Here is a 27,835-nt window from a genome sequence, read left to right on the forward strand (position 1 = left end):
ATGCATGAAGACAAAGTGGATATGGAATTCCCAAACCTATGGATGTGTGCAGAAATTGCCTTCCCAAAAGAGCCCTTTGGCACATCTTCACATGTGCCATTATTATAGAGATGACAGTGCTAAAGGAGGAAGGGGGTAGGAGTCTGTGCCAAAACTAAAGGGGACTGAAGTTGAAAAAAAGCAGTGGTTAAAAAATAGATATTCAAATGCAATAACAAACAGATGCTGCCTACAGCCTCAGGTAGTTGTTCATGTAAAGCACTTTTTATGGTTTAACAGGTAAAGAGTGACTTAAGGTAACTCTGAGAAAATACTATCTGCATCAGAACTTAGTTCACAACTGGTCCGTTGATTACCACACTGTGGATCTATTCACCCACCCCTAACATGCCATTGGTATATGGGGGAGTTTACGACATGTGACTTATAGTGAAGATTGAACCCCACATCACAAACCTTACCTCCTTTTATCTCAACTCTATGCTAGTGGTGGGCAGGGGTTAAGAGAATGGAGATTGAGAGTGTTAACCATGGGCTTCTGGGGGCACAGACATCCCAGATAGCAAGCAAATGTGCTGCAAGTTTTAAAATGGCTTGCTAAGCTATTGCTAGACTTGCCAGGCTTCACAATTTATTTCACAATTGCAGCAAGTCCACATTTCATGACTCCAGATCAACTTTCTTTGCAAACGTTTTGCAAATCTGCTGCAAGTTCTGGTACAGTTATGTTGTGCAATAGTCATCCCACCACAGGGGGTCACTGTGGCTGAATTTCCATGCTGTAGACTTTCAGAGCTCTTGCTGTAGACTCACCACTGTAACATTACATTTGCTAGAGACTTGCCACGCAAATTTACTACAAATTGGAAAAATTTAAAATAGAACTTATGCGTCAAGTGCTCTGCTAGTACTAGCTAGTGCAAGTATACAACTTGCCAGTGGAAATGTGCAGCAAGTTAACAGACTCTTAATTCAACACACTGCCACAAATTTGTGGCTAGTTATCCTTGCTATCTGGGCAGCCAGTTCCAAAGTGACAAGTCTACTGCAATACATATTTCCTATTTCTTACACTTACCTATCTATTTATCTATTTTATAGGTGTAGTTATCTTTTAATGAGGCAAATTACAACATTCATTGTCAGCAGGGGACTTGGGAACTTTTGGTTCAGGTGGCAGCTTGACCAAATTGGTCTTTCATGGCAGTGGCGGTTTTTTCTCTGGGCTAGTGAAAAAGTGCTCTTTATACCAGGGTGCCAGGATGGTTATTGTCTAAGGGGATATGATTTTTTGTGATACACATTTTTGCATATACATTCTATATATGCAAAAAGAGGATTGTAAAGTATGTACTGTAAACAACTAAGTAATTCAGGAGCCACATGATGACCAATACTCTGTGAAAATGAAACAGATTCACATAAATAAAAATACAATTGTCAGATATAATTTGTCAGTGACTGTGATTGAAATTTGAATTGGGGAATATCTCTGTTCAGGGCCACCTGCCTAACATATCTTATTTGTACTGGCCCAGTGGGGAAAATGCTTCTTTGCCCCCTTTCAAGCCTTCCCTGTTCAGTGTAAATCCGAGCAAGCAGTGAGGAAAAGGTGATATATGTTTTTTATTGGTTACCATACATCAGTATTCTTCTTTACATTGCTTTGTTAAATAAATTAGCTTAAAGCGGAGTTCTGCTTAAAAAATAAAAATAAAAAGTCAACAGCTACAAATACTGCAGCTGCTGACTTTTAATAAACAGACACTTACCTGTCCCAGGGTAAAGCAATGCGGGGGAACTAAGTCTCGCTCATCTCCCCCTCCTCTCTGCGGCGCCAGCATTGTCACTGTGGGCGCCTGGCTGTGGCTTCACAGCCGGGCACACACTGTGCATGTGCGAGCCACGTGGCACGCTGTGACTGGCTGGGCACTCATCTGGGACCTGTGATGTGTCCCAGATGATTGCTGAGAGGGAGGGGGGAGAGGTGATCTCCCTTCCAGTGCTGCGGTGTGCCGGGAGGAAGTGGGAGCTGGAACCCTCAAGAAAGAGGGTATCTGCTCCCCCCCCCCATAAAAATGACATGCCAAATGTGGCATGTCAGGGGGTCCCCTTCCCTTAAAGCGGAAGTTCCAGTTTTAGGTGGGACACCGCTTTAAGTCATTTCAGTATTGTAGGAGATATTTATAGATTTGCTATTATTCACTTTTGAACCGTTTGAATAAATTAATCTGTACAATTAAAGTCCATTAGTGAACACCATTCAGTTAATTTACTAGTAAAATAGACTGTCCATTTAGCAAAGTGAAATTTCATTTGACAATGGAATTTTCCTTTAACTTTATCCCCAGCTGGAGCAAATTGAATCATACTTTGTTTTTTTGCCTTCCTCTGGATCAATTGTGGGTATAGGATTGTGTATATGGGATTGTATGTTTTGTTTTTTCCTTTTTATTGGTTGAACTAGATGGACTTGTGTCTTTTTTTCAACCTGACTAACTATGTAACTTAGCGAATAAGGTGATGCTTTTCTGACTTTCATCATCTAATCATGCACAAGCAAAAATACTGTTTGTTTCCTTGCGTGTGATTGGTTATAATTTGCAAAGTGAATGAGTAATATACCATTAGTTCACTATATATATATATATTTTTTTTAATTATTAGAATGGAGAGGCCTCCTTGTTTGAGGTTAACATTCGTTACATTGGAGGACTGCTTTCCGCTTACTACCTGTCAGGGAAAGAGGTAAGTGTAAAAATCTGTTTATGGTCAATGATTTCTCTCTATGTAATGAAAAATCATAACTCTGATACATCCAGTATTTCTGAAAATGACACAGGGAATAATATTAAAACAGATTTTCATAATACTTATACGCTGCTTCTATGTGGATTAGAGCTACGTGCAGAGAGACTTGGGAGGATTAAAGAATATATTACCTCAACATTTCATATTCCTAAAATGTGTCTGCAGTACCATGTACTTGTATGAAAAAGTATCTTGTTCCTTTTGTGTTGCTTCCTTTGTGTGAAATACCTAGTGTTACTGCCAGTCCCTCTGCTTTCCTAATAAAAACTGACCACACTAGACATGAGAGAACAGCACTGTCAGTTTTCTGGCTGCTCTACTCCAGTAGACATGTGATGGCACTGCCCTCAATCCCTGCACAGGTATTCACTGGGAAGACCAGCGTAAGATTGTTTCTCCTCCCCTAGCTGTATGAGCTCATCATGCAGCTGAGAATAGAGGGTATATGATATTTTCTAAAAAATAAAATAAAAAAGTATTTATAATTTTTTTTATATGTATACAGAAACATTTTACCTTTCATTTATAATTTAATCTGAATGGGTTTGTTTTACGAGGTGAGGCTTCACATATACTTTATACTAAATCTAGAGAATTGTGTATGCCCCAAGCTTGTTTCCCAATTTTCAAAGAGTATATGCTGATTACACAGACTGCATTGAATTACCACCATCTATCAAAGTAGCTCTGAGGAAGAGAGTCTGTCCCCCGAAACGCGTAAGCCTTTCCACCGTGTGGTCATCCAATCACCCGCCTCACTAGTTGGAGCATTGTATCAGACAAGTCTGATTTTATTCCTTTGTGAGTGTCTGATTTTATTCCTTATGTGCTTTTAATAAAAAAATTTGAGGTAATGCACTGGGCCTTTGTACCCTCTTGTGTATATTGTTACCACCATCTATGCATCAAGCGCATATTGACTTGATTCCCAAGCCGGGGGAAAGACCCATTAAGTTGCACACTGTACAGACCTATCTCCTTGCTAAATTGTGATTTAAAAATTCTGACACAAATTCTAGCTACTAGGTTGATATGGGTCCTTCCCTCTCTAACGGATATTGATCACACTGGCTTTATGCCCAGCAAGTTGACTGTTGTTAGTCTCCGTAGAGTATCTACACTACACAGTATCTACAATTACCTTCTGTGACTGGAGTCACTTTGGACAGGGGGCCCGTGGGATCCAGAATCCCTTGGGGAGATTGGGAAACCCAGTGTGTTGGCAGGTCCGCTCGTTCGGAAAGTCCGGCGGACCTCCGCTTCAAAGTCCAGCGGACAGTCTGATCGTGTGTACATGGCATAAGTGTGTTTGCTGTGAGGAGGGCGGGGGGATTGTCCCGAGTATTACCTGTGTACCTGTGTTTCAATAAACAGTTCATGTTGAGCAACCAAACGAGTATTGCCTTTTATTGGTTGTCAGCGGTTTGGAAAATCTGACGAAAGCACTCGAGCGGAGTGTGGGACATTTCATTACATTGGTAGCAAGCAGTGGGATGCTTCATGCAGTCTGGGAAATCCAAACCTCCATCTGGATCCAAGATCAGGACAGCAGACTTCGGTCACCCCAGCGGAGATATGAATCTGGAGTCAGAGTTCCCGGGGCTGCTGCAGATCATGCTTTCAGCATACTTCAGGTCTGTGTCTGTGGATCAATACCTAGAACTCAGGCAGCAGATATGGGTAGGACTCTGGATTGGAGCCCTCCAGATCACTGGTATGCACCAGGACAAGTGCTTTCCAACCCAAGAGCAACGGACCAGTGACCAGCGTGCATTGCGGATGTCATTCCTGTAAGAGCAGCTCCAGGAGCAATGAGTGACTAATTTGGGCAGGCTGGTCCAGCAGGAGATAGAGCTGGACAATCGGTATTGGGCTCTACAATGGAGAGAATAATGCCAGCAACCCAGCAGAAAGGCTGGCAACAGGTCTGTGTGCTGCTGGCCTCTGCCCTCAACTAACTGTCTCCATCTGTATACCCTAGGGCTGTTGGCCCAGATCCCCAACAGCATGATGAAGTGAGCCCAGCCACCCTGTCTTCTTTCCAGCGGCTGAAAGGACTCCAGGGAGAAGGGCCAGTCCGCACTTCTCTCCAGTGGTGGGTATGTTCTCTGAGAGAGGTAGAGGTTGGTTTAGTGATTAATGCTATGTTTGGGACAATTTATTTGGGGTACTGTGTGGATACCGGCATTGGGGGACTAGAACTACTGACTAACTTTGGAGTCAACCCGTCGGGGGTCTCCTCCTGAGTTAGTCTGCAGCTGAAAGGGGAGAGTTATGATGAGAGTCACTTTGGGCAGGGGGCCCGTGGAATCCAGAATCCCTTGGGGAGGTTGGGAAACCCTTGTTTCAGCTCCAAATGCACATCTTATGTCTAAGTTACCCTGTGTCTCTAATAGGGGCACAGGGTGACCCGAGAAACCCAGTTTGATCTGTACTAATAGGACTCAATGTACAACCACACTGACATGTTCTGTGCGTATATATATATATATATATTGTATATTGTCTCATTTTGTTGTGTACTCTTTGCTGGGTCATTTGGGGTGTGGTTGTGTTTCATTGTTCTATTGTGTCTGCCTTAGGTATCATGGTATCTGTAAGTGTGTTTGCTGTGTGGAGGGGGGATTCCTTCAACAGCTCTCCCTGCTGATTGGACAGTCTACCCCGCCCGGAATGCAAAGGCGGGGGGATTGTCCAGAGTATTACCTGTGTACCTATGTTTCAATAAACAGTTCATGTTATTGGTTGTTATTGGTTATTGGTTTGGAAAATCTGATATCTATATTCAGACTGGGAGGAAGCGGCGTATGACAAAAGCAAGTGGAGTGTGGGATGTTTCGTAACACCTTCAGTCGACTTGACTACAAGAGTGTTGGTATCTATGGATATCAAAAAAGCTTTTATCTCTATTGGTTGGATATGTCTTCTGCTTTAGAGGTTATGGGCTTTGGCCAAGTCTTCCGCAGATGAGGATTGAGCTATTTCTCCAACAGCAGGAACCTTAGATGTTCCGCATTAGAGGCAGGGATTAAAGTTGTGCTAAAAAAAAAAAACTGGCAATGTATGCTCATGATCTTATCCTCTTTCTTAGGGAACCAGGATCCTCCCATAAAGAGACGTTTCATATCCTTTCAAGGTTCTCAGATTACTCTGGGTTGTGGGTCATTTCATATAAATCCCAAACTCTTCCTATGGTATGGATCCCGAGGCTTGTCTGCCTAATGACCCTGATCCCCCCCCCCCCCCCCCCGGAATGGACGAATAATCTTAAATATCTAAGTGTTAAAGTGATTGTAAAATCTCGTTTTGTTTTTTTTTCTATTAAAATAACAAACATGTTATACTTACCTGTACTGTGCAGTGGAGCTCTTGGCCCCTCCCTTCTTTTGAGTGCCTCCACAGCAAGCAGCTTGCTATGTGGGCATCCAAGCCTAGCTGCAGTTCCATGTATCCATTCATACACAAAGCTGTGGTTCTGCCCCATCCCTTCTCTCTAGTTATTGGCTAACTGAGTTTGATTAACAGCAGAAGGAGCCAATAGCGCCACTGCTGTGTCTAAGCGAATCACGAGGGAGAGTCCTGGATGGCCAAGGCACTCGTGGACAATGTGGGATAGAGATGGGGCTCCGGTAAGTATTGAGGGGGCTGAGGGGGGCTGCTGCACACAGAAGGCTTTCTATCTTAATGCATAGAGTGCATTAACCACTTACGGACTTACTGGAGCCGCCGGCAGTGGTGGAGGCGATCGGGTCCTCTTTTGTGTTTGGCATGGAGCTGAGTGAGGGTAAGAGGGCCCCCACACCCGGCTCCATCACTTCCGCTCATAGCTTTTAAAGCAACATTTTATAATTTTTATTAAATTTTAGTGTAAATGAGATCTAAGCTCTTTTTGACACCATATTTCATATTTAAGAGGTCCTGTCATCATAAGGGATGTTTACATTCCTTGTAATAGGAATAAAAGTGATACAATTGCTTGTAGAAGTGAACGCATATGTGAGTAGCGCCCGCATATGAAAACGGTGTTCAAATCACACAGATGAGATAACATCTGATATCTTTTATGTTTTTAAGACTGAATTTGAAATATTATTACAGAGTATGAATTCTAAGTTGAGATCATGGGATAATTTGCCCCTATCCCCTACAAGGAGAATCAGTCTTGAGATGAAGGTCCTTCCTGCCATACATTACATCCTGAAGCACTCCTCTATTTGGATCCCTTAAAAATATTTAGAATAATTTAATTTGGTTGTCACCTCTATTCTATGGGGCCCAAGGCAACCTAGTTTTAGGTTAGCTGTGCTTCAAAGGCTCTGGTCACAGGGTGGATTAACTTGTCCTAATATTTATTAATAATTCCTTGTTGCCTTACTCTCACATGGTCATAGCTGGCAGATGTCTGATGCCTCTAATGCCTCAGTGGTCCTGGAAGCTGCCTGCCTAGACTCCTATGGGGCTCCAAGCGATCTCACCTCTAGCGAGGTCTGGCTACTGCACTAAATCTCATAACCTCCATGCAGGATGTTCTCAAAGCTTGGACAGTGGTGCACCCTCCAGGCGCTCTGAATTCCTTTCCATCCTTTACCCAACTCTATGGGCAGCTTGAAGTATCACATATCTCAATCACATCTGTGAAGGTGGCATTTTAAGTCCTTTGACAGATTAAAACAGCAATTTGATCTTCCAATCACCTACTTGTTTGGGTTCCTGTGCTATGCCTTCCATACTCACTTTGGAGTGTTGCTTATTGTTTTTGCTCCTACATTGATGAAATCACTCCTAAAGGCTGGTATACACAGGCCAGATATCGGCTGGTATCGGCCAGTTCCACAGAAAATGTCTGACATGCGGCCAGTGCGTACAGCAACCTGTCCAACTTCTGTTGAAGGGGCATGCTGGAAAACCAGCAGCCAGTCGGCATTTGATCAGCACTTGCAGTGGTGTGTTCTGATGGGGGGGCAGTCCCCCTGTCAGAACACAATAGCCCAGTAGGAAGTTCAATGTACTAACATTGCATAGTTAGCGAGCTCCTCAGTTTTTTTTTCATTCAGGCTGCTGGTTGAATGAAAAAACCTAACCGTGTGTGATGATAAACTCTAGGTAGACCTTTATCTAACATCTATGAGGATCTACTACCTTCTGTTCAGAATGGGCTTGATGCCTCATGGCAGGCAGATGCTCCAGGGCTGGACAGAGAGGATTGGGAAGATATGGGAGAATACCCCTTTCTTCAAGTAGTCTTCTAGGGACAGATTAATACAATTCAAAGTTCTACATAGGATTTATCTTACTTCAATGAGACTGCATAAGATAAAACCTTCTGTGTCTTTTATTTGCTGGAGGTGTACAGCATGTTTTTTGGCATGTCCTTGGACACAGACCTTTTGATCTGCTCTTCTGACCTTTATCTCCCCTTTAACCATTCAGGTTCTGCTGCCTGTGAATGTTTTTTCCTGCTGGGATTGGTCGACCCTTTGGCCTTTACATCTAGAACCCTATTGGATCTTCTTTTGTTCTATTGCCGGATGTTGTGTTGCAATGGAAGTTCCCTATTGCCCCTACCTTAGCTTGGTTCTTCCACTTTATAAAGCCCCTTCCCTATCTAGAGGTTGCCCTTAAAAGTTTCATAAAGTGTGGGTACCTACTAATGCCTCCTCCGAGGTCCTAATGATTGTCCTTTCTCTACTGGAGTCAGACAAGGGTGTTTTTTTTTTTTTTGAGTGAATGCTTTGATGTATTGTAGCTGGCTTCCTTAAGGTTGAAACAATATTAGCTGGTATCTCTTGGACCTTCTATCAAATATTAGCCCAGGTCTCTCTCTGCACACTTTTTGAAATGTTTTCCTATTTTTGGTGGACCCGAGTGTATTTACATTACTATGTGTGACAATTTTCTATGTAAGGTTTTTACATTTACCTTTGTTTTTGTATATAGTGGATAACTGAGCCAGGGTATGCACTGCTTGCTCTGTTTTGTATTCATAAACTGTGCACGTGAAATTCTAATAAAGAAAAATTATAGTAAAAAAAATAAAGAAATCTGGAGAATTGTACATTTACAAGCAAACATGTTATTTTAATCAGTAACAACAGACCTTTGTGAAGCTCCAAACTGAATGTACTGATAAAATGCAAGACAGACAAATAACCTTGAGTTAAACGTTCATTTCAGCTATGGCACTCAAAGCTTTCAATAGACTGCTATGCACACTTCTTGAAATATATTTCTTTTCATTTTATGATTACATAAACAATGATATACCAAGGTATATCCTTCTGTTAATTTTATTGTTTCATTTACTGTATTGTTTTTTGTTTATTGATTTGCTTTTTATATCTACTTTGAGACTATAAAGCAAGCAGGCATAGACTTATTTAGTAATCACATGTCATTTCAGATAATCATTTTTCAATTTCATTCATTTTTTAAAAATATTTGTTTTGATTTTAGAGATGTTTGGATCATTTTAATGCAATGCTAAAGTTATGCGACTTTAATCCTGATTTGCAATTAATCATATGTAATCCTCTATTTCCAACATATCAACAGTGCTGTCTGTACCCCAGCCAGATCTGATAAATTGTAAATTCAATTAATGGGTATTGTGTATTTTAGTTCCCCCTAGGGGGTGAAGGAAAATCAAGATTGTTGAATATGATATTGAAACAGGCATGATAAACTCAAATGAAACTTAGTGCCAATCAGAGCAAGACTACCCTGCTCTGATAAACGTGCTTACAGGCATAAAGATGACCTTACACCAATCCTGCTCCTTTTGAGTAATAACTGTAAATCTTTATGTATGCCCTGACATCTCCAGGCATTCTCTGGCCAAGCCTACTCAGGGGAAGAATTTAACATCTATACATAATAGGCTTCATGAAAGAAAAATGGGTCCTGCTTGTCTAGATTCATCCTATTGTTAAACTATACAAGACTATTTTTAATAGCAGAAGGAGGCTTTTATATTACTTTTAAAAGGAATATCATTGCCACTGAATTTGGCATCCGTTTTCATTTCTTTGCCATTTATATTATGCATATTTATAAATACCACAGCATAAAATGACAGATTTAAACTAGAAATCATCTGTTTAATAATCTAGTGGCGGAAATCAATGCTATTTTTGTACGCACTTCCCAAGTAACTTCTTAACACAGCTGATTGCAGAGAATACATGTGATCATGAAATGTTAATCACAAAAACCTCAAGAGAAATGTCTCAAATGACTAATTCACAAACTAGAGATTAAATTAATCAAAGTCTGAATGGTGAAAATCATGTTCTGCATTATGTGCATACAAGTTACTAGGAGGTATTTTTGTTTGACTAAACTGTTTATATTTTAGAAAGAAAAAAAAAGCACAATTTCAATACAATTTAATTTATAGTTTGACGCTAAAGAGTTTTTATTATTTTTCCATTTAAATGATAAGGCAAGCTTTTGTTGAAAAATTAATATAAAATAATAAAACCCATTAGGTATAGGAGACAAATTTAAGGAAAATAGAAAATGGTAGATTGTGGCAAGATTGTAAGGGTGTAACAAAAGCTTTCTTAAACTGCTTAGAATGCAAAAACGTTGTAAAATCCTGTTGTACAAGAAGAACGCCAAACAAGCATACCAATAATGCTCATGGTGTGGTAAGCCTGTGGCTGTTTTGGTTATAACTAGAGTGGCTTTTTTTCTCGGAGAATAGGTGCAGGAACTCCCCCGTCTGAGTCACCCCTTGTCTCTGCCCCCTACCCACCTCTGACCACCGTCCCTTGATTCCACCCCCTAACCACCTACCAATACTGCCGTTTTAGAGAATACAGAACCAAGTATCATTTTGTGGTGCTAAATCATTTGTATGGAACATGTTGATGGTAAAAAGAAAAGCAGTAAAATAGATAAATAGATCCCCTGCAGCCAGCAACAATAGAATCCCAGCAATAGGTCCCCACACAACAATAGACTCCCCCAGCAACAATGGACTCCACCCCAACAACAATAGATTCCCTGCAGCAACAGTGAACTACCCACAACAAAATATCACACCCAGTAACAAATATCCACCCAAGCAACATTAGACCCCCCCACCCCCCGCCCCAGCAGCAACAACAACAGATCTCCCAGCAGCCAGCATCAATAGATCCTCCAACATCCAGTAAAAATAGTCCTCTCCCTCAACAGTAGATCCATTCCAGTAACATAAGACCCCCCAACAACAATAGATTACCCATCAGCAACAATAGACCCTCACACAAAATCAGATCCCCACCAGTGACAATAGATCCCCCAGCAGCCAACATCAATCATTAATAGACCCTCCAGGACACCCCACACCCCACACCCCATGCTATTACATTCATTCAGTGCTGGAGGTGCCGAAACTGTGTTCCCGCTGAAAAAAAGCCCTGGGTAGCAGAGATAATGGGAGTAGGCAGGAAAATTAGTAAGACTAAAAGGTGATGATACTACCATTACTATCTCATTCAGTAGCCAGGGACATTTTTCTGTATTCTATATTGTGCCAAAGGCCCTGAAGTCATCTGCCATTTTACACCTTCTTCTGAAAATGCTTCTTACCTTGTTGCCCCAGAACTCAGTACTTTCTGAATCACTGACCATAAATAAGCATGCAGCAAACAAAGTATGTGTAATGTCAGAACTCTAGGTCTCTAGATTTGCTCTTAGTTCCTTACTCAAAAAGTATGAATGTGTTTGGATCAACATGACATCTAGGAAATTAGCAGAAAAAAAAAACTAATAGTCCTGGCAGGGAAACTGGCCAGGAACTCCCAGTGAGATATTTTGCTTGTGCTGTGTTGTAGGAACTGAATAGACTTGAAAGTACTCACACAAGCCCAATTTTTTTGTTTGGTGCCCAGTGGGAACTGTTTTTTTTTTTTCTGGTTACAATAAGGAAACGGCAGATGCAACTGTTTCTACAGAACGTTCCTTAAATAGTGTCTAGTGTGCATAGACACTGTATTCATAAGCTGACTAGTGTACAATGAATTTCTCCTGAGTAGACACCACAGAAGAGCAGGTAAGCGTCCAGAGTAGTACAAGTACTTCCAAATGCTTAAGCACCAAATCTCATATAGAGGTCTTTGAAAAGTCATTATCTTGGTGAAAGGACAAATATCTCACCAACCATCAGTCTTGATAAGAAGTCTGCCTATCTATGGGCAGAGAAGCCGAAAAAAGTGTTAAAGTTTGAACATGCTCTTAGAACAGAAAGTCACCAGGTATTATGACACACTGGTGCTTTGGGCCTTGAAAGTGGTATGTGTATTATTTTTTCAAAGTTTTCTGGTGATATTATTTTGTTGGCTTTTGTTCATTGTAAACCTTCCTTTCTGTTAAATTAACATAGGTCATTTATGGGTTAATTTACAAAAGGCAAATAGGCTGTTCACTTTCCAAGGAAAGAAAACTTTCCCCAGAGCTCAGGGAATGTGGTGAAGTTTTGCTTCACAAAGAATACCCAATCACATGCAAGGAAAAAAAATGCAATTTTGTTTGAACATAAATGCATGACTGAAGTTAGTAGAGCTTCATCTCATTTATTAAGCTCTTGGGTCAATTTCCTTGCAAAGCAAACAGCCTATTTGCCTAAAAAAAGCAATTAATTCCAAGCAGGAGATACTGTATTATTTTGTTAACATATTCAGACTAACAGTTAAGCATATCATGTATACCACATAAGATAGTTATGAAGATGCTTTTTACTACATGTGTTATATGCTTAATGATAAATGGAGAGAAAACACGAGGCGCCTCAGTATGACATAACCAATGAGTATGATCATGGGAAATAATCACAAGCAATAAATCTCAATAATAATAGCACAGAAGGAGTTCAAGCTTATGTAAAAACCTTGGTTTAGTCCAAACCCATTTAATGAAGACATACCATGCTTAATTTTAAACCACAAGAGATGTAGATAAGACGCACCCATGTCGGCAATCTCAGGGTATTTTAATTACATTGGTACTCAATGTTTTCAGCATTTGTAGTTGAAAGGTGTTTGCACAGGCAAACGTAAGTTAGGTATGTGTCAGAAAGGAAGGTTCACGTACAGAATTTTGAGGTGCCAAAAAACTTGTATATACCATAAAAATGAAATTTAAAACTGGCCACACATAACATCCTGGTATCCTTTTCTAGAGTCACTAAAAACTGTGCAGTCAAGGGTGTACCTGATCAGCTATAAATTAAAGAATTATGTAGGTATGCCATTGCACTACACTGGGAAATCTAGAGGATATTATACCTTTAAATTGGAATGTGTGTGTGCCCCAGACTCAGAGGAAATTACAAGATGGTTCAAGATGGAATAGCATCCATCATACACTATATCAGTAAGCTATATAATAACTAGTTTGTGTTTTGCATATATGTTGGTGTAAAATTACAATACAGTACTCTGGAACTTTGACTGCATCATGATTGTATTCATACTAACTAGTGTATATGGTTTGCTTGTTTTCAGGTTTTTAGAGAAAAAGCAATAGGCCTTGGGAAGAAACTGTTACCAGCATTTAGCACACCTACTGGGATTCCACGTGGTATTATCAACCTTGGAAAGTAAGAAATATTTCTGTTACTAGACTGGATTATTTTATTAAAGTATTTTTTTTTTTAAAAGCTACTAGGAAATTAAACCACAAGTAGGCATTAGATAGAATCTTGTATAAAAAATTAAAATCACATACCAAACCTGATTGAATTTAAATGTCGATGTAACTCAGACCTGCACACACCTGGCCTGATCTCTTCCCTTTATTCCTTCTCCACATTCCGAAACTCAAATATTAAACTCACATACGATCTTTATGGAAGAGGGAACAGTAAGTGAAGTCTTTGGCACTTATAATGAAAGGTTTACTCCACATCTCCTTTTTAGAAAGCTCATGCAAGAGCCTCTTACCATGCTGTTAACCAAAATCACTGCGCCAAGGATGTGTCTATAAATAGCTATAATACCCCTGCTGCAATACCATAAAATCACCAGTGCTATTGGACAGGTCTATGAACCAAATGTAAAATAGTGTATATTAAAGTGGTTGTAAACCCTTACAAACCACTTTGACCTACAGGTAAGCCTAGATTAAGGCTTACCTGTAGGTCCAAGAAATATCTCCTAAACCTATACAGTTTAGGAGATATTTACCTGAAGACAGCCACCGCTGTCTACGGCGCATGCGCCGTAGACAGCGGCACGCAGGTGCACTGGGTAAGCCGCAGATCGCGGTGGCATGCCGCGAGTGTCGGCTCCCGTGCGCATGCGCGGGAGTGACGTCATCGCTGCTCCAGGAAATCACAGCGCCGGAGCAGCGAGACCCACAGAGACCCAACAAGAAGATGGACGCTCGGAACTACAGGGGACAGCGGTGACTTCGCTGGCTCCTGTGTCAGGTAAGTGACACATAATGGACTACTATGTGATGCATAGTAGTCCATTATGCTTTACCCATCAGGTTTAAACAATTTGAATTCCAAATATTCAGTCATGCAACACTGTACCCAAACAAATTTTTTATCATTTTTTTTCATATAAATAGAGCTTTCTTTTGGTAGTATTTAAACACCACTGGGTTTTTTTATTTTTTGGGACATAAGTGAAAAAAGAGCGTAAATTAAAACACAAACACTTTTCTTTCGTTTCTATGATAACATTTTGCAAATAAGTCATTTTTGTTCATACATTTGGGCCAAAATGTATACTGCTACATCTCTATGGTAACAAAAATAACCCAAATTAGTTGATATTATTTAGTCTGTGAAAGTTATAGAGCAGGCTTTCTCAACCTTTTAACCCTACAGAAACCCCAAAAATAAATTTTCATGCCTCGAGGAACCCTTACTAAAACCAAATCATCAGGGCTCAATAGGAATAATGCTCCTTATATTGGTGGTCAATAGGAAGAATGTCCCCCTTAACCTCCCTGGCGGTACGATTATTTCGGATATTAGGTGCTAAAAGCAGTACCATTATTTTGCATGAAAATTTGGCATTTTATATTGTAGTCCTGTAATTCTTAGGAATAACTCTCTTAAATCTGTCCAAACCAGAGTCTAGCAGACATCCCGGGTATGATAAAGTTTGAAAAATGAAATCACAAACTATAATATAATAAATAATTATAAATAATTGTACCAAATAATAATATAACAATAATAAAAATTATTCAATAATGTAATCAAATCAAAAACACTGACATTTGCTCAGTTGCAGAATTGTCACTGTCATTACTTTTCAGTATTTGATGACGGATCTCCCCACAAATTGATATTGCTCAATTCTGCGAGTGATTCCAATTTATTAACGCTGTTTTCTAGCTGGTCTAAAATCATTTTTTATGTAAAGGCACAGTTTTGGTTGCTATGGACAATCTCCAGTTTCCAGGCATAAAGAACAGTTTTTATATTATAAAACTGCATGCAGGACACTGGAGAAACCACTAGGGACAAAGGGGATGTGAAATATTTACATACAGCAATGTAATCTGTAAGATTACATTATAATGTATGTAATGTGTGTGTTTTACTTTTTGAATTTGGCGCCGATCTCCGTCCCCGTGCGTCGCAATGCTCGCAGGGCACAGAGATCGGCGATGTGATAGATCGAGCGGGAGACGGCTCGTACAGCACGGGGACATCGCTGGATCCAAGGGAGAAGGTAAGTAAACCTCCTCCTGGATCCAGAGATGCGGTCCCGTGTCTGGCTCGGGGTTACCGCTAATGTTATAAAAATTCCACCCTGAGCCAGACTCGGGAATACCGTCAGGGGGGTTAAAGTGCTGTTCAGAATGCCAACCTTAAAGACAGCTAAAAAGATATTTGGTGTCATGCTGCTGGCTTTGCTAAATGATACTGAACCTTAAACTCTGTAGGCATCATCAAATTGGTGGTTCATCAGCCACAGCTCAAGAAACCCCTAGAAACCTCTGGAGGAAACCCAGGGTTCCACGGAACCCTGGTTGAGAATGGCTGTTATAGAGTCTACAAGCTATAGTGCAAATCATTGAAAATTGATCACACCTAATGCACTGATGGCCTATCTAATTTCTTGAGGCCCTGAAATGTCAGGAAAGTACAAATACCCCCCAAATAACCCCTTTTTGAAAAGTAGACAGTCAAAGGTATTTAGTAAAAGGCATGGTGAGTTTTTTGATGTTGTAATTTTTACCACAATTCTTGGGAAAATGAAGAATCCCCCCCCCCCCCCACAAAATTGTCAGAATAACAAGTTATTTCTCACACACAGCATATGCATACTCCAATTACACCCTGAAATACATTCTGCTACTCCTCCTGTATGTGACTTTTACACAGCCTGGCCACAAAGAGAAGTCCAACATGCAGGGAGCACCATCAGGCTTACACTTACACTTTTGAAGGTTCTTGAGCACCAGGACAGTGGAATCACCCACAAAATGACCCCGTTTTGGAAAGAAAACACCATTACATGAGGCATGGGCTGAAGATAGGTACTCTGATGGGCTGGAGACAGATATTCGGTTACTCTGATGGGCTGGTGACAGGTACTGGGGTACTCTGATGGGCTGGTGACAAGTACTCGGGTACTCTGATGGGCTGGTGACTGGTACCCGGGTACTCTGATGGGTGGTGACAGGTACTCTGAAGAGCAGTGACAGGTACTCTGAAGAGTAGTGACAGGTACTCAGATGGGCTGTGACAGGTACTCAGATGAACTGTGACAGATACTCAGATGGACTGTAATGCCGCATACACACGATCGGAATCCTGGCCAGAAAAAGACCAATGAGAGCTTTTCATCGGAAAATGTGACCCTGTATGCTGCATCGGAATTTAGCTGTCTGAATTTCCGCCAGCCAAAAATTGATAGCATGTTCTCAATTTTCCCGACGGAAAAACTTTCTATCAGTAATTCCGTTCGTGTGTATGCAATTCCGACACGCCAAAAATCACGCATGCTCAGATTCAACTATGAGACAGAAGCTATTGGCTACTGGCTATTGAGCTTCCTTTTTCTAGTCATGTAATACGTGTTGTACGTCACTGCGTTATAAATGATCGAAATTTGATTTGACCGTGTGTAGGCAAGACAGCTTGAGCTGAATTCCATCGGAATTCCTTCGGGAAAACCATCAGAGCTTTTTCCGACGAGAATTCCGATCGTGTGTACGTGGCATTACAGGTACTCAGATGGGCTGTGACAGGTACTCAGGTACTCAGATGCACTGTGTCAGGTACTCAGGTACTCAGATGGGCTGTGACAGGTACTAAGATGGGCTGTGACAGGTGCTCAGGTACTCAGATGGACTGTGACAGGTACTTAGATGGACTGTGACAGGTACTCAGGTACTCAGATGAACTGTGACAGGTACTCAGACGGGCTGTGACAGGTACTCAGATGGGCTGTGACAGGTGCTCAGGTACTCAGATGGACTGTGACAGGTACTCAGATGAACTATGGCAAGTACTCAGATGGTCTGTGATAGGTACTTAGGTACTCAGATTAACTATTTCAGGTACTCAGATGAACTGTAACAGGTACTCAGGTACTCAGATGGACTGTGACAGGTACTCGGTACTCAGATGAACTGTGACAGGTACTCAGGTACTCAGATGGACTGTGACAGGTACTCAGGTCCTCAGTACTCAGATGAACTGTGACAGGTACTCAGGTACTCAGATGGACTGCGACAGGTACTTGGGTACTCAGATTAACTGTGACAGGTACTCAGGTACTCAGATGGACTGTGACAGGTACTCGGGTATTCAAATGAACTGTGACAGGTACTCAGGTACTTATATGGACTGTGACAGGTACTTAAATGGCTGGTAAAAGGTACTTTGATGGTTGGTGACAGGTACTTTGATGGGTGGTGACAGATCCTCTTTATTAGGGGGGGAAATCAGTGGTGTACGTTGGAAACACACATAGGGAACACAGTTAACTTCTTGATCACCCTCTAGTTTTAACCCCTTCCCTGCCAGTGTCATTTACACAGTAATCAGTGCATTTTATAGCACTGATCACTGTATAATTGTCAATGGTTTCAAAAATGTGTCTAAAGTGTCCGATGTGTCCACCATAATGTCGCAGATCGCCACCATTACTAGTAAAAAAAAATAATAATAATAAAAATGCCATAAATCTATCAGATATTTTGTAGATGCTATAACGTTTGCGCAAACCAATCAATATAAGCTGATTGCGAATTCTTTTACCAAAAATATGTAGAAGAATACATATCGACCTAAACTGAGGAAAAAAATAGTTTTTTTGATAAAAAATGTGGGGTATTTATTATAAAGTAAAAGATTGTGAATTTTTTTTCTTAAACTCAGGGAATAATTCATTAATTACTGGACTAATAGGTCCTGAATAGGCTATACACACCCAGCAGAACTTTTATTACCTCCAAAACTAATTGTTTATATTTCTACCTGTGGGTAGTGATGGACGAACTTCCGACGGGACGTTTCGCGAACGCGAAACGCGAACGGACACAAACGTTCGCGAAAACGACCGTTCGCCGCGGGCTCCATTGACTTCAATGGGAGGCGAATTTCGCAAACCTTTAGGTCGAATTTGCGGCCACGGGGTAATTATTAGGGGGTAGCACGTAGTCCCACCACCTGGACAATAGCATAATACATGTATGAGGTGAATTTGGGATCGATAACTACAAGCATTTTTTTTTTATTTGGGAAATTGTTCTGACAATTCAGGACTATGGAGCTAATGAAGGCAATGGAGGAGAGGGAAGGTCAGGGACCAGGGTAGGCAAACAAGAGGGTGCAGGAGATACAGAGCACTGACAGCAGCACCGTAATACAGAGCACTGACATCAGCACCGTGACATACAGCGCTGACAGCAGCTCCGTGACATACAGCGCTGACAGCAGCTCCGTGACATACAGCGCTGACAGCAGCTCCGTGACATACAGCGCTGACAGCAGCTCCGTGACATACAGCGCTGACAGCAGCTCCGTGACATACAGCGCTGACAGCAGCACCGTGACATACAGCGCTGACAGCAGCTCCGTGACATACAGCGCTGACAGCAGCTCCGTGACATACAGCGCTGACAGCAGCTCCGTGACATACAGCACTGACAGCAGCTCCGTGACATACAGCGCTGACAGCAGCTCCGTGACATACAGCGCTGACAGCAGCACCGTGACATACAGCGCTGACAGCAGCTCCGTGACATACAGCGCTGACAGCAGCTCCGTGACATACAGCGCTGACAGCAGCTCCGTGACATACAGCGCTGACAGCAGCTCCGTGACATACAGCGCTGACAGCAGCTCCGTGACATACAGCGCTGACAGCAGCTCCGTGACATACAGCGCTGACAGCAGCTCCGTGACATACAGCGCTGACAGCAGCTCCGTGACATACAGCGCTGACAGCAGCTCCGTGACATACAGCGCTGACAGCAGCTCCGTGACATACAGCGCTGACAGCAGCACCGTAAGCAGCCCCAGGAGGAAGTCAGCACAGCACAGGGATGGTGTGATCCCCTCATAATAAGAACCCCCAGGAGGAAGTCAGCACAGCACAGGGATGGTGGGAGCCCCTCATAATAAGAACACCCAGGAGGAAGTCAGCACAGCACAGGGATGGTGGGAACCCCTCATAATAAGCAGCCCCAGTAGAAATATGACACCGCTCAACCTCTTCAAAGAGGAGGGTAGGGGCATATAGTACGGTGTGCTTTTTTGGGTCAGGGAAGTGAGCCAAATGAATTAAGAAGGTCTGTGTGCTTGATTCCAAAAATTGTTTATAGACATATACATGGTCTACTGATCACATGTGTTGAATTCCTCCGAGATCCATGCCTCATTCATTTTTAGAAATGTGAGGTAGTTAACACTGTGGTGAGCTAGGCGAGTACGCTTATCGGTCACAATCCCCCCTGCTGCGCTGAACGTCCTTTCGGACAGGACACTGGATGAGGGGCAAGCCAACAGTTCGATTGCAAATTGGGCAAGCTCTGGCCAGAGGTCAAGCCTGCCCACCCAGTAGTCTAGGGGTTCATCACTCCTCAGAGCGTCCACATCGGCCGTTAACCCAATGTAGTCGGACACCTGACGGTCTAGGCGTTCCCTGATGCTGGATCCGGATGACACCTGTCGATGGGTCGGCTGAAAGAATGACCTCATATCCGAAGTCACCAACACATCTTCAAACCGGCCTCTTCTTGCAGGCGCTGTTGGATTGGTACCCGCAAATCCTTCTCTGGGAGTGGGAATTGCTCCTCTGCCAGCGCACGCAAAAGCAGAATGCAGCATTTCTCGAAGCAAGGCCTGGAAGTGCTGCATTCTGACAGCCCTCTGCGACGGCGGTAACATTTCCGCCATTTTGTGTTTGTACCGGGGGTCTAAGTACGTTGCCACCCAGTACTGGTCCTTGACCCTCATGCTTTTTATACGGGGGTCCCTATTAAAACACTGGAGCATGAAGGCCCCCATTTGCACTAAAGTGGAAGCGGTGTGGTGGCCTGGCTCCTGCTCATCATCCAGGATAATGTCGTCCTCTTCATTCTCCTCTCCCCATCCTCGCACAACAGGGATCCCAGAAAGGTTTAAAGCATGCTCTTCTTGCTCCTGCTCATCCGCCCCGGCACCATCCTCCTCTGACTCCTCATCAGACTCCTGTTGTTGACTTGTCTCAGATAGAGTAGCCCCCCCTGGGAATTCATCCAGCATTGCGACTTCCTCATCTTCCCGCTCCTGCTCCTCCACAGCCTGATCAATGACACGACGCAATGCACGCTCCAGAAAGAAGGCATAAGGTACCATGTCACTGATGGCGCCATGGCTGCGACTGACCAGTTTGGTGATCTCCTCAAATGGCCGCAGAAGTCTGCATGTGTCGCGCATGAGCAGCCACTGGCGCGGTGAAAAAAAACCCAGCTCCCCAGAACCGTTTCTTTCGCAGAGTTCATACAGGTAGACGTTAACTGCACGTTTCTGCTGGAGCAGCCTATCAAGCATATAGAAGGTTGAGTTCCATCGCGTCGGGCAATCGCAAATAAGACGTCTGACCGGCAGATGGTGTCGCCGCTGAATGTCAGCAAGGCGAGCCATGGCCGTGTAAGATCTTCTGAAATGGGCCGAGATTTTCCTTGCCTGCCGCAAGATGTCCTGGACCCCAGGGTATTTGACAAGGAATCGCTGCACGACCAAGTTTAAGACGTGTGCCATGCACGGCACGTGCGTGATTTTGCCCTGTTTCAATGCGCTAAGCAGATTGGCACCGTTGTCACACACCACTTTACCAACTGTCAAATTGAGCGGTGTTAGCCACTCATCTGCCTGTGAACGCAAAGCTGAAAGGAGTGCCGGGCCAGTGTGGCTCTTTGCTTCCAGGCACAACAGACGCAGCACGGCATGGCAACGTCTCACCTGGCATGTGGAATAGGTTCTGGGGAGCTTGGGCGGTGCAGTGGAAGAGACGCTAGCAGCGGAAAAGGAGGAGGCAGCTGAGGAGGAGAGGGAGGAGGATGGAGTAGGAGGAGGAGAAGAAGAGTCAGGCCTGCATGCAATCCGTGGCGGTAAAACCAAATCTACACGGGTGCCACGGGTTACATGCTTGACGGCCGTCAGAAGGTTCACCCAGTGGGCAGTAAAACTGATATACCTTCCCTGCCCGTGTTTGCTAGACCACGTGTCTGTGGTCAGATGTATCTTGGCACCGACACTGTGTGCCAGAGATACATTCACTTGCCGCTGAACATGGCCATATAGCTCTGGGATGCCCTTCTCTGAGAAATACTTCCTTCCTGGGACCTTCCATTGTGGTGTTCCAATGGCCACAAATTTGCGAAAGGCCTCCGAGTCCACCAGTTTATATGGCAGTAGTTGGCGGGCTATGAGTTCTGACAAGCCAGCCGCCAACCGTTGGGCAAGAGGGTTATCCGGCGTCATCATTTTTTTACGCTCAAACATTAGGCCCACGGAAGCCTGCCTTTTTGCAGAAAAATGTGAGCTTGGCGTGATGGAAGGTGGAGTGGAGGACAATTGTGAGGAGAGAGGAGAAGGAGAAGTAGAAGACGAGGCTGGACGGTGAGAGCCTGCAGTGTGGCTTTGTGTGTTCCGTTGCTCCCACTGGGCTCGGTGATGGCTGCTCATGTGCCTTCTTAAGGCGGTCGTCCCTAGGTGAGTATTGGGCTTACCGCGACTAACGCGTTGACTGCAAAGATTGCAGATGGCAACGCTATTGTCAGCAGCGGACACGTTAAAAAAAGCCCACACTGCGGAGCCATGTGCCGGTGTCCTGGGAGCGCCAGATGTGACCGTACATGGTCGATGACTCGCTCCTGATACATTTGCAGTCTGCTTTGTCCCTGCTGTGCAATGTAAGTCATTGCTGCTTCTCCTCCCTATCTGCTGGTCCATATCTCCCTCTGAACTCCCCTCCTCTTCCTCTCTTGTGGGCACCCACGTGACATCACTAGACACGTCATCATCAACGTCACCTTCCCCACCGCTATAAGTAGAGTAGGCAGCAACACCGGGGACCAACCTCCTCCTTGGGCTGATCTGGGTACTGGCGTCAGACTGCTGAGTAGCGCTTGTTGCTACCTCCTCTTCCTGATCCAATACCAAGAGTGGCTGCGCATCAGAAATGTCCTCTTGATATGGATCGGAAAATAATTCCAGTGACTCAAGCGGAAGGTATGTGGTGGTGGTGGTGGTGGTCGTGTTGTTGGTGGTAGTGTCTTTGGGGGTGCACATAGCAGAGAGTGAAGAAGAGGGTGCAGATCGAGAGGATGAGGAGGGTGCAGAAGAGTAAGGCTGAGCGAGCCACTCAACCAAGTCTGGTGCATCCTTTAAAGTAATTGAACGCACCTTCTGCAACTTCCCACTTTGGCTCAAGCCTGTTGCTCCTGCCCTACCCCTACCACCCCTGCGGAAGGGCCTGCCTCTTCCTCTGCATGTCATTTTTTAAATGACCCTGTGACAAAACTCTTAGTCCCTATACCGCTGAAGGACTGCTGCAGTATAGGTGAGCGGTCAGCAGTGGTGCACGTCAACCCTATCTATTGTGGACCTATAGCGGTCCTTACAGAACAGCAGACTGTACCGCACTCAAGCCTATGTACCGTAGCACCCTATACCAAGTTACCAGTCCTTATAAGAACTTTTGTGGACCAAGCAGGTTGTGTATTAGTGTTTAGCAGACTGTACGTCAGTCCCTATACCGCTGAAGGACTGCTGCAGTATAGGGCAGCGGTCAGCAGTGGTGCACGTCAACCCTATCTATTGTGGACCGATAGCGGTCCTTACAGAACAGCAGACTGTACCGCACTCAAGCCTATGTACCGTAGCACCCTATACCAAGTTACCAGTCCTTATAAGAACTTTTGTGGACCAAGCAGGTTGTGTGTTAGTGTTTAGCAGACTGTGCGTCAGTCCCTATACCGCTGAAGGACTGCTGCAGTATAGGGCAGCGGTCAGCAGTAGTGCACGGCAACCCTATGTATTGTGGACCGATAGCGGTCCTTACAGAACAGCAGACTGTAACGCACTCAGGCCTATGTACCGTAGCACCCTATACCAAGTTACCAGTCCTTATAAGAACTTTTGTGGACCAAGCAGGTTGTGTGTTAGTGATTAGCAGACTGTACGTCAGTCCCTATACCAATGAAGGACTGCTGCAGTATAGGGCAGCGGTCAGCAGTAGTGCACGGCAACCCTATGTATTGTGGACCGATAGCGGTCCTTACAGAACAGCAGACTGTAACGCACTCAGGCCTATGTACCGTAGCACCCTATACCAAGTTACCAGTCCTTATAAAAACTTTTGTGGACCAAGCAGGTTGTGTGTTAGTGTTTAGCAGACTGTGCGTCAGTCCCTATACCGCTGAAGGACTGCTGCAGTATAGGGCAGCGGTCAGCAGTGGTGCACGTCAACCCTATCTATTGTGGACCGATAGCGGTCCTTACAGAACAGCAGACTGTACCGCACTCAAGCCTATGTACCGTAGCACCCTATACCAAGTTACCAGTCCTTATAAGAACTTTTGTGGACCAAGCAGGTTGTGTATTAGTGTTTAGCAGACTGTACGTCAGTCCCTATACCGCTGAAGGACTGCTGCAGTATAGGGCAGCGGTCAGCAGTGGTGCACGTCAACCCTATCTATTGTGGACCGATAGCGGTCCTTACAGAACAGCAGACTGTACCGCACTCAAGCCTATGTACCGTAGCACCCTATACCAAGTTACCAGTCCTTATAAGAACTTTTGTGGAACAAGCAGGTTGTGTGTTAGTGATTAGCAGACTGTACGTCAGTCCCTATACCAATGAAGGACTGCTGCAGTATAGGGCAGCGGTCAGCAGTAGTGCACGGCAACCCTATGTATTGTGGACCGATAGCGGTCCTTACAGAACAGCAGACTGTACTGCACTCAGGCCTATGTACCGTAGCACCCTATACCAAGTTACCAGTCCTTATAAGAACTTTTGTGGACCAAGCAGGTTGTGTGTTAGTGTTTAGCAGACTGTGCGTCAGTCCCTATACCGCTGAAGGACTGCTGCAGTATAGGGCAGCGGTCAGCAGTAGTGCACGGCAACCCTATGTATTGTGGACCGATAGCGGTCCTTACAGAACAGCAGACTGTAACGCACTCAGGCCTATGTACCGTAGCACCCTATACCAAGTTACCAGTCCTTATAAGAACTTTTGTGGACCAAGCAGGTTGTGTGTTAGTGATTAGCAGACTGTACGTCAGTCCCTATACCAATGAAGGACTGCTGCAGTATAGGGCAGCGGTCAGCAGTAGTGCACGGCAACCCTATGTATTGTGGACCGATAGCGGTCCTTACAGAACAGCAGACTGTACTGCACTCAGGCCTATGTACCGTAGCACCCTATACCAAGTTACCAGTCCTTATAAAAACTTTTGTGGACCAAGCAGGTTGTGTGTTAGTGTTTAGCAGACTGTGCGTCAGTCCCTATACCGCTGAAGGACTGCTGCAGTATAGGGCAGCGGTCAGCAGTAGTGCACGGCAACCCTATGTATTGTGGACCGATAGCGGTCCTTACAGAACAGCAGACTGTAACGCACTCAGGCCTATGTACCGTAGCACCCTATACCAAGTTACCAGTCCTTATAAGAACTTTTGTGGACCAAGCAGGTTGTGTGTTAGTGATTAGCAGACTGTACGTCAGTCCCTATACCAATGAAGGACTGCTGCAGTATAGGGCAGCGGTCAGCAGTAGTGCACGGCAACCCTATGTATTGTGGACCGATAGCGGTCCTTACAGAACAGCAGACTGTACCGCACCCAAGCCTATGTACCGTAGCACCCTAGACAGACCAAGTTACCAGTCCTGATAAAGAGCTTTGTGGAACAAGTGAGTTGTGAATGATTAGCAGACTGCAGCAGAAGGGCAGCAGTCAAGTATAATATTCTTTCTATATTTGGAAGAAAGAATATTATACGTGTACAAGCCTATTACCGTACCACTGATACCAGTCCTGAAAAGAACCTTTGTGGAACTAATAGTAACAGCAAGTCTTTAAAATTATCCTCACTGCCTGACACACTGCTTCCTGCCTGTCCCTATACAAATTGGCAAAAAAGAGTAGGCTGGAACGATTAGCTGGAACAGCTCTTTTGTGGACCTGATAGTAACAGCTAATGATGATGATGATGATGAAGAAAGACTAATCTGGCTGAGCTGTCCCTAAAATAGCAGCATACAGCGCTCTGTCCCTTTATCTAAACTGACAAAAGAAACTCAGGCTGCTGACCTAACACCTATACCAGTCCTGAAAAGAACTTTTGTGTACCAAATAGCTAGCGTTTTCTCTGTCCCTACTCCACACAGGATCCTTTCCCTACAGTGACAGAAGAAAGAATGTAAAATGGCCACCGGATCGGGTGTATTTATAGGTTAGGGGGAATGTCCAAGTGTCCATGAGCTGTCATGTCTCAATTGGTTGTCCTGTAACACATGATAAACGTGTCACGAAAGGTTAAAGTTCTTGTATACATTAAACACGTAAGTCCGCCGGGGCGAACGACGGAAAAAGGCGTTCGAACCCGCGGACGGCGAAAGTCGGAAATTCGCCGCGAAACGACCGCCGGGCGAACCGTTCGGCCATCACTACCTGTGGGCATGCAGACATATTCCTGCAGGTGAGGTCCAGGACAGATCCTCGACTATCTCAGTGTCCCTTAAACACTCCCTGAACTTCCTTTTCTCTTTCTTTTAACAACTGCTGTTCTGTTCTTCTTTTTCTCGTTCAAAAGCTTTATTTTAGAAACTTTCTAAACCAAAGTAGATATAAATAAATCTAATTGGGGGTATGTAATTATCAAAATCTTGACCGTAACTTCAAATATATGCTTATAATAGATATTGTATCATAAGGAAAGAATGGTTGTGAAAAAGTTACCGTAATTGTTTTGAGAGTTCAAGGAAAGAAAAAATTATAAAAGGACATAAAGGCAAATGGGAGGGGAAGGGGGCAGAACTCCGGAGTTGTGATTTTTATATACCTACTAATGTTGTAATCCTATAGAGAATCTTAATCACCATGACAAGAGTACTCGATTATCAAAAATATCTGACATATAGTAATTAATCCAGGGCTTCCATGTGATGTCAAACTTTGTCAAATGATTATTATCAATAGCATCCATTTTAACATGAATGAAGGATTGATTCATTTCAAGTTTGGTTTCTGCAATATTCACGACAGATGTTTTCCACGCATTAGCTATAGTCTGTTTTGCGGCTATCAGGAATGTGAGAAATAATTTAAATTGTTTCTGAGTAAGAGGGGCTGGTTTTAAATTAAGAAGAGCTAATATTGGGTCTGGTAAAATTGAACAGTTAAATAATTTTGAGATTATCAAAAAGACCTTTTTCCAAAATGTTTGCACGATTGGGCGCTGCCACCAAATGTGCATATATGTGCCTTGTTCCGGACAGCCGCGAAAACAGAGGCCAGCATTGTCTGTTATGAATTTGGCAATTCTTGCAGGAACCAAATACCATTATGTGAGAACTTTATACGATGTCTCAATTGCCAATATATTTGTAGAGGAAGATTTGGTGTTAGACCATATGTTAGACCAAGTTTTAGAATCAATCGTACAATCCAGATCTTTTTCCCACTTAGCAACATATGTAGGTAAAATAGTATTTGATTTAGTGATCAATTGAGTATAGATGGATGAAATACGACCTTTAGCATGTGGTTCTTTGAGGCAAAACCTTTCAAATTGAGAAATGGTGTGTAGGTTTACACTTGAATTGAGTATAAAAAATGTTGATTTGAAGTTATCTGAATATTTCAGATTGAGGAAGCCTATATACCTCACATAGTTCTAGGAAAGGTCTTATTGAGGTAGGTGAAGTTATAATATATATAGATAAATAATACCAGCCTTAGACCAAGCTTTAAAAGTTTTGAGAAATGTCCAGGCTGGGTAAAAGGCTGGATTTTTGTGAAAACATAGTAGCAGGTTATGTGAGGATTGTAAACCATATGAGACGCTATGCCTATCCCAGATAAATAGAGAATGCTTAGAAATGGGATTAGATTTATGATCTGCAGGTTGTAACTATAATATATTGTTTATAGGGAGGGGATCATAGTGTTCAATGGATACCCATATAGAAATTTCTGTAGTCAAATGATATTTCGTTAATTGAGATAGTTGAGCTGCTTTATAATATGTAGTAAAATCTGGAAATCCCACCACCCATGGATTTAGGGAGAACAAGTGTTTTTTTGTGCAGCCTACGTTTTATTTTCCCCAAAGTAAATTGTGTTACTTTTTGTTGAATCAGTCTAAGAAAATAAGCAGGAATATGAATTGGGAGTGTTCTGAATAAATATAAAAATTTCGGAAGAATAGACATTTTTATAATGTTAACTTTTCCGAACCATGATATCGATAGTGATGACCAATTAGATAACGAAGTTGTAATATTTTTCAATAGAGCTGGGTAATTAGCTGCAAATAAATTTGAGGGATTAGAAGTAAGTTGGACACCC

General features: G+C 43.3%; 1 protein-coding gene across 1 annotated transcript in view; it reads left to right on the forward strand.

Annotated features, from left to right (window-relative positions):
• MAN1C1 (mannosidase alpha class 1C member 1) overlaps positions 1-27,835 on the forward strand; it is a 160,655-nt gene that overhangs the window by 72,348 nt on the left and 60,472 nt on the right. Inside the window, exons 5-6 of the mRNA XM_077481894.1 lie at positions 2,668-2,748; positions 13,302-13,396. Coding sequence (XP_077338020.1) covers positions 2,668-2,748; positions 13,302-13,396 — 176 coding nt within the window. The remainder of the gene's footprint in view (positions 1-2,667; positions 2,749-13,301; positions 13,397-27,835) is intronic.

The sequence above is a fragment of the Lithobates pipiens genome, unplaced genomic scaffold (assembly GCF_037356315.1).
Source record: "Lithobates pipiens isolate NorthernLeopardFrog02 unplaced genomic scaffold, aLitPip1_a1.2 Scaffold_16, whole genome shotgun sequence".
Taxonomy (NCBI): Eukaryota; Metazoa; Chordata; class Amphibia; order Anura; family Ranidae; genus Lithobates; species Lithobates pipiens.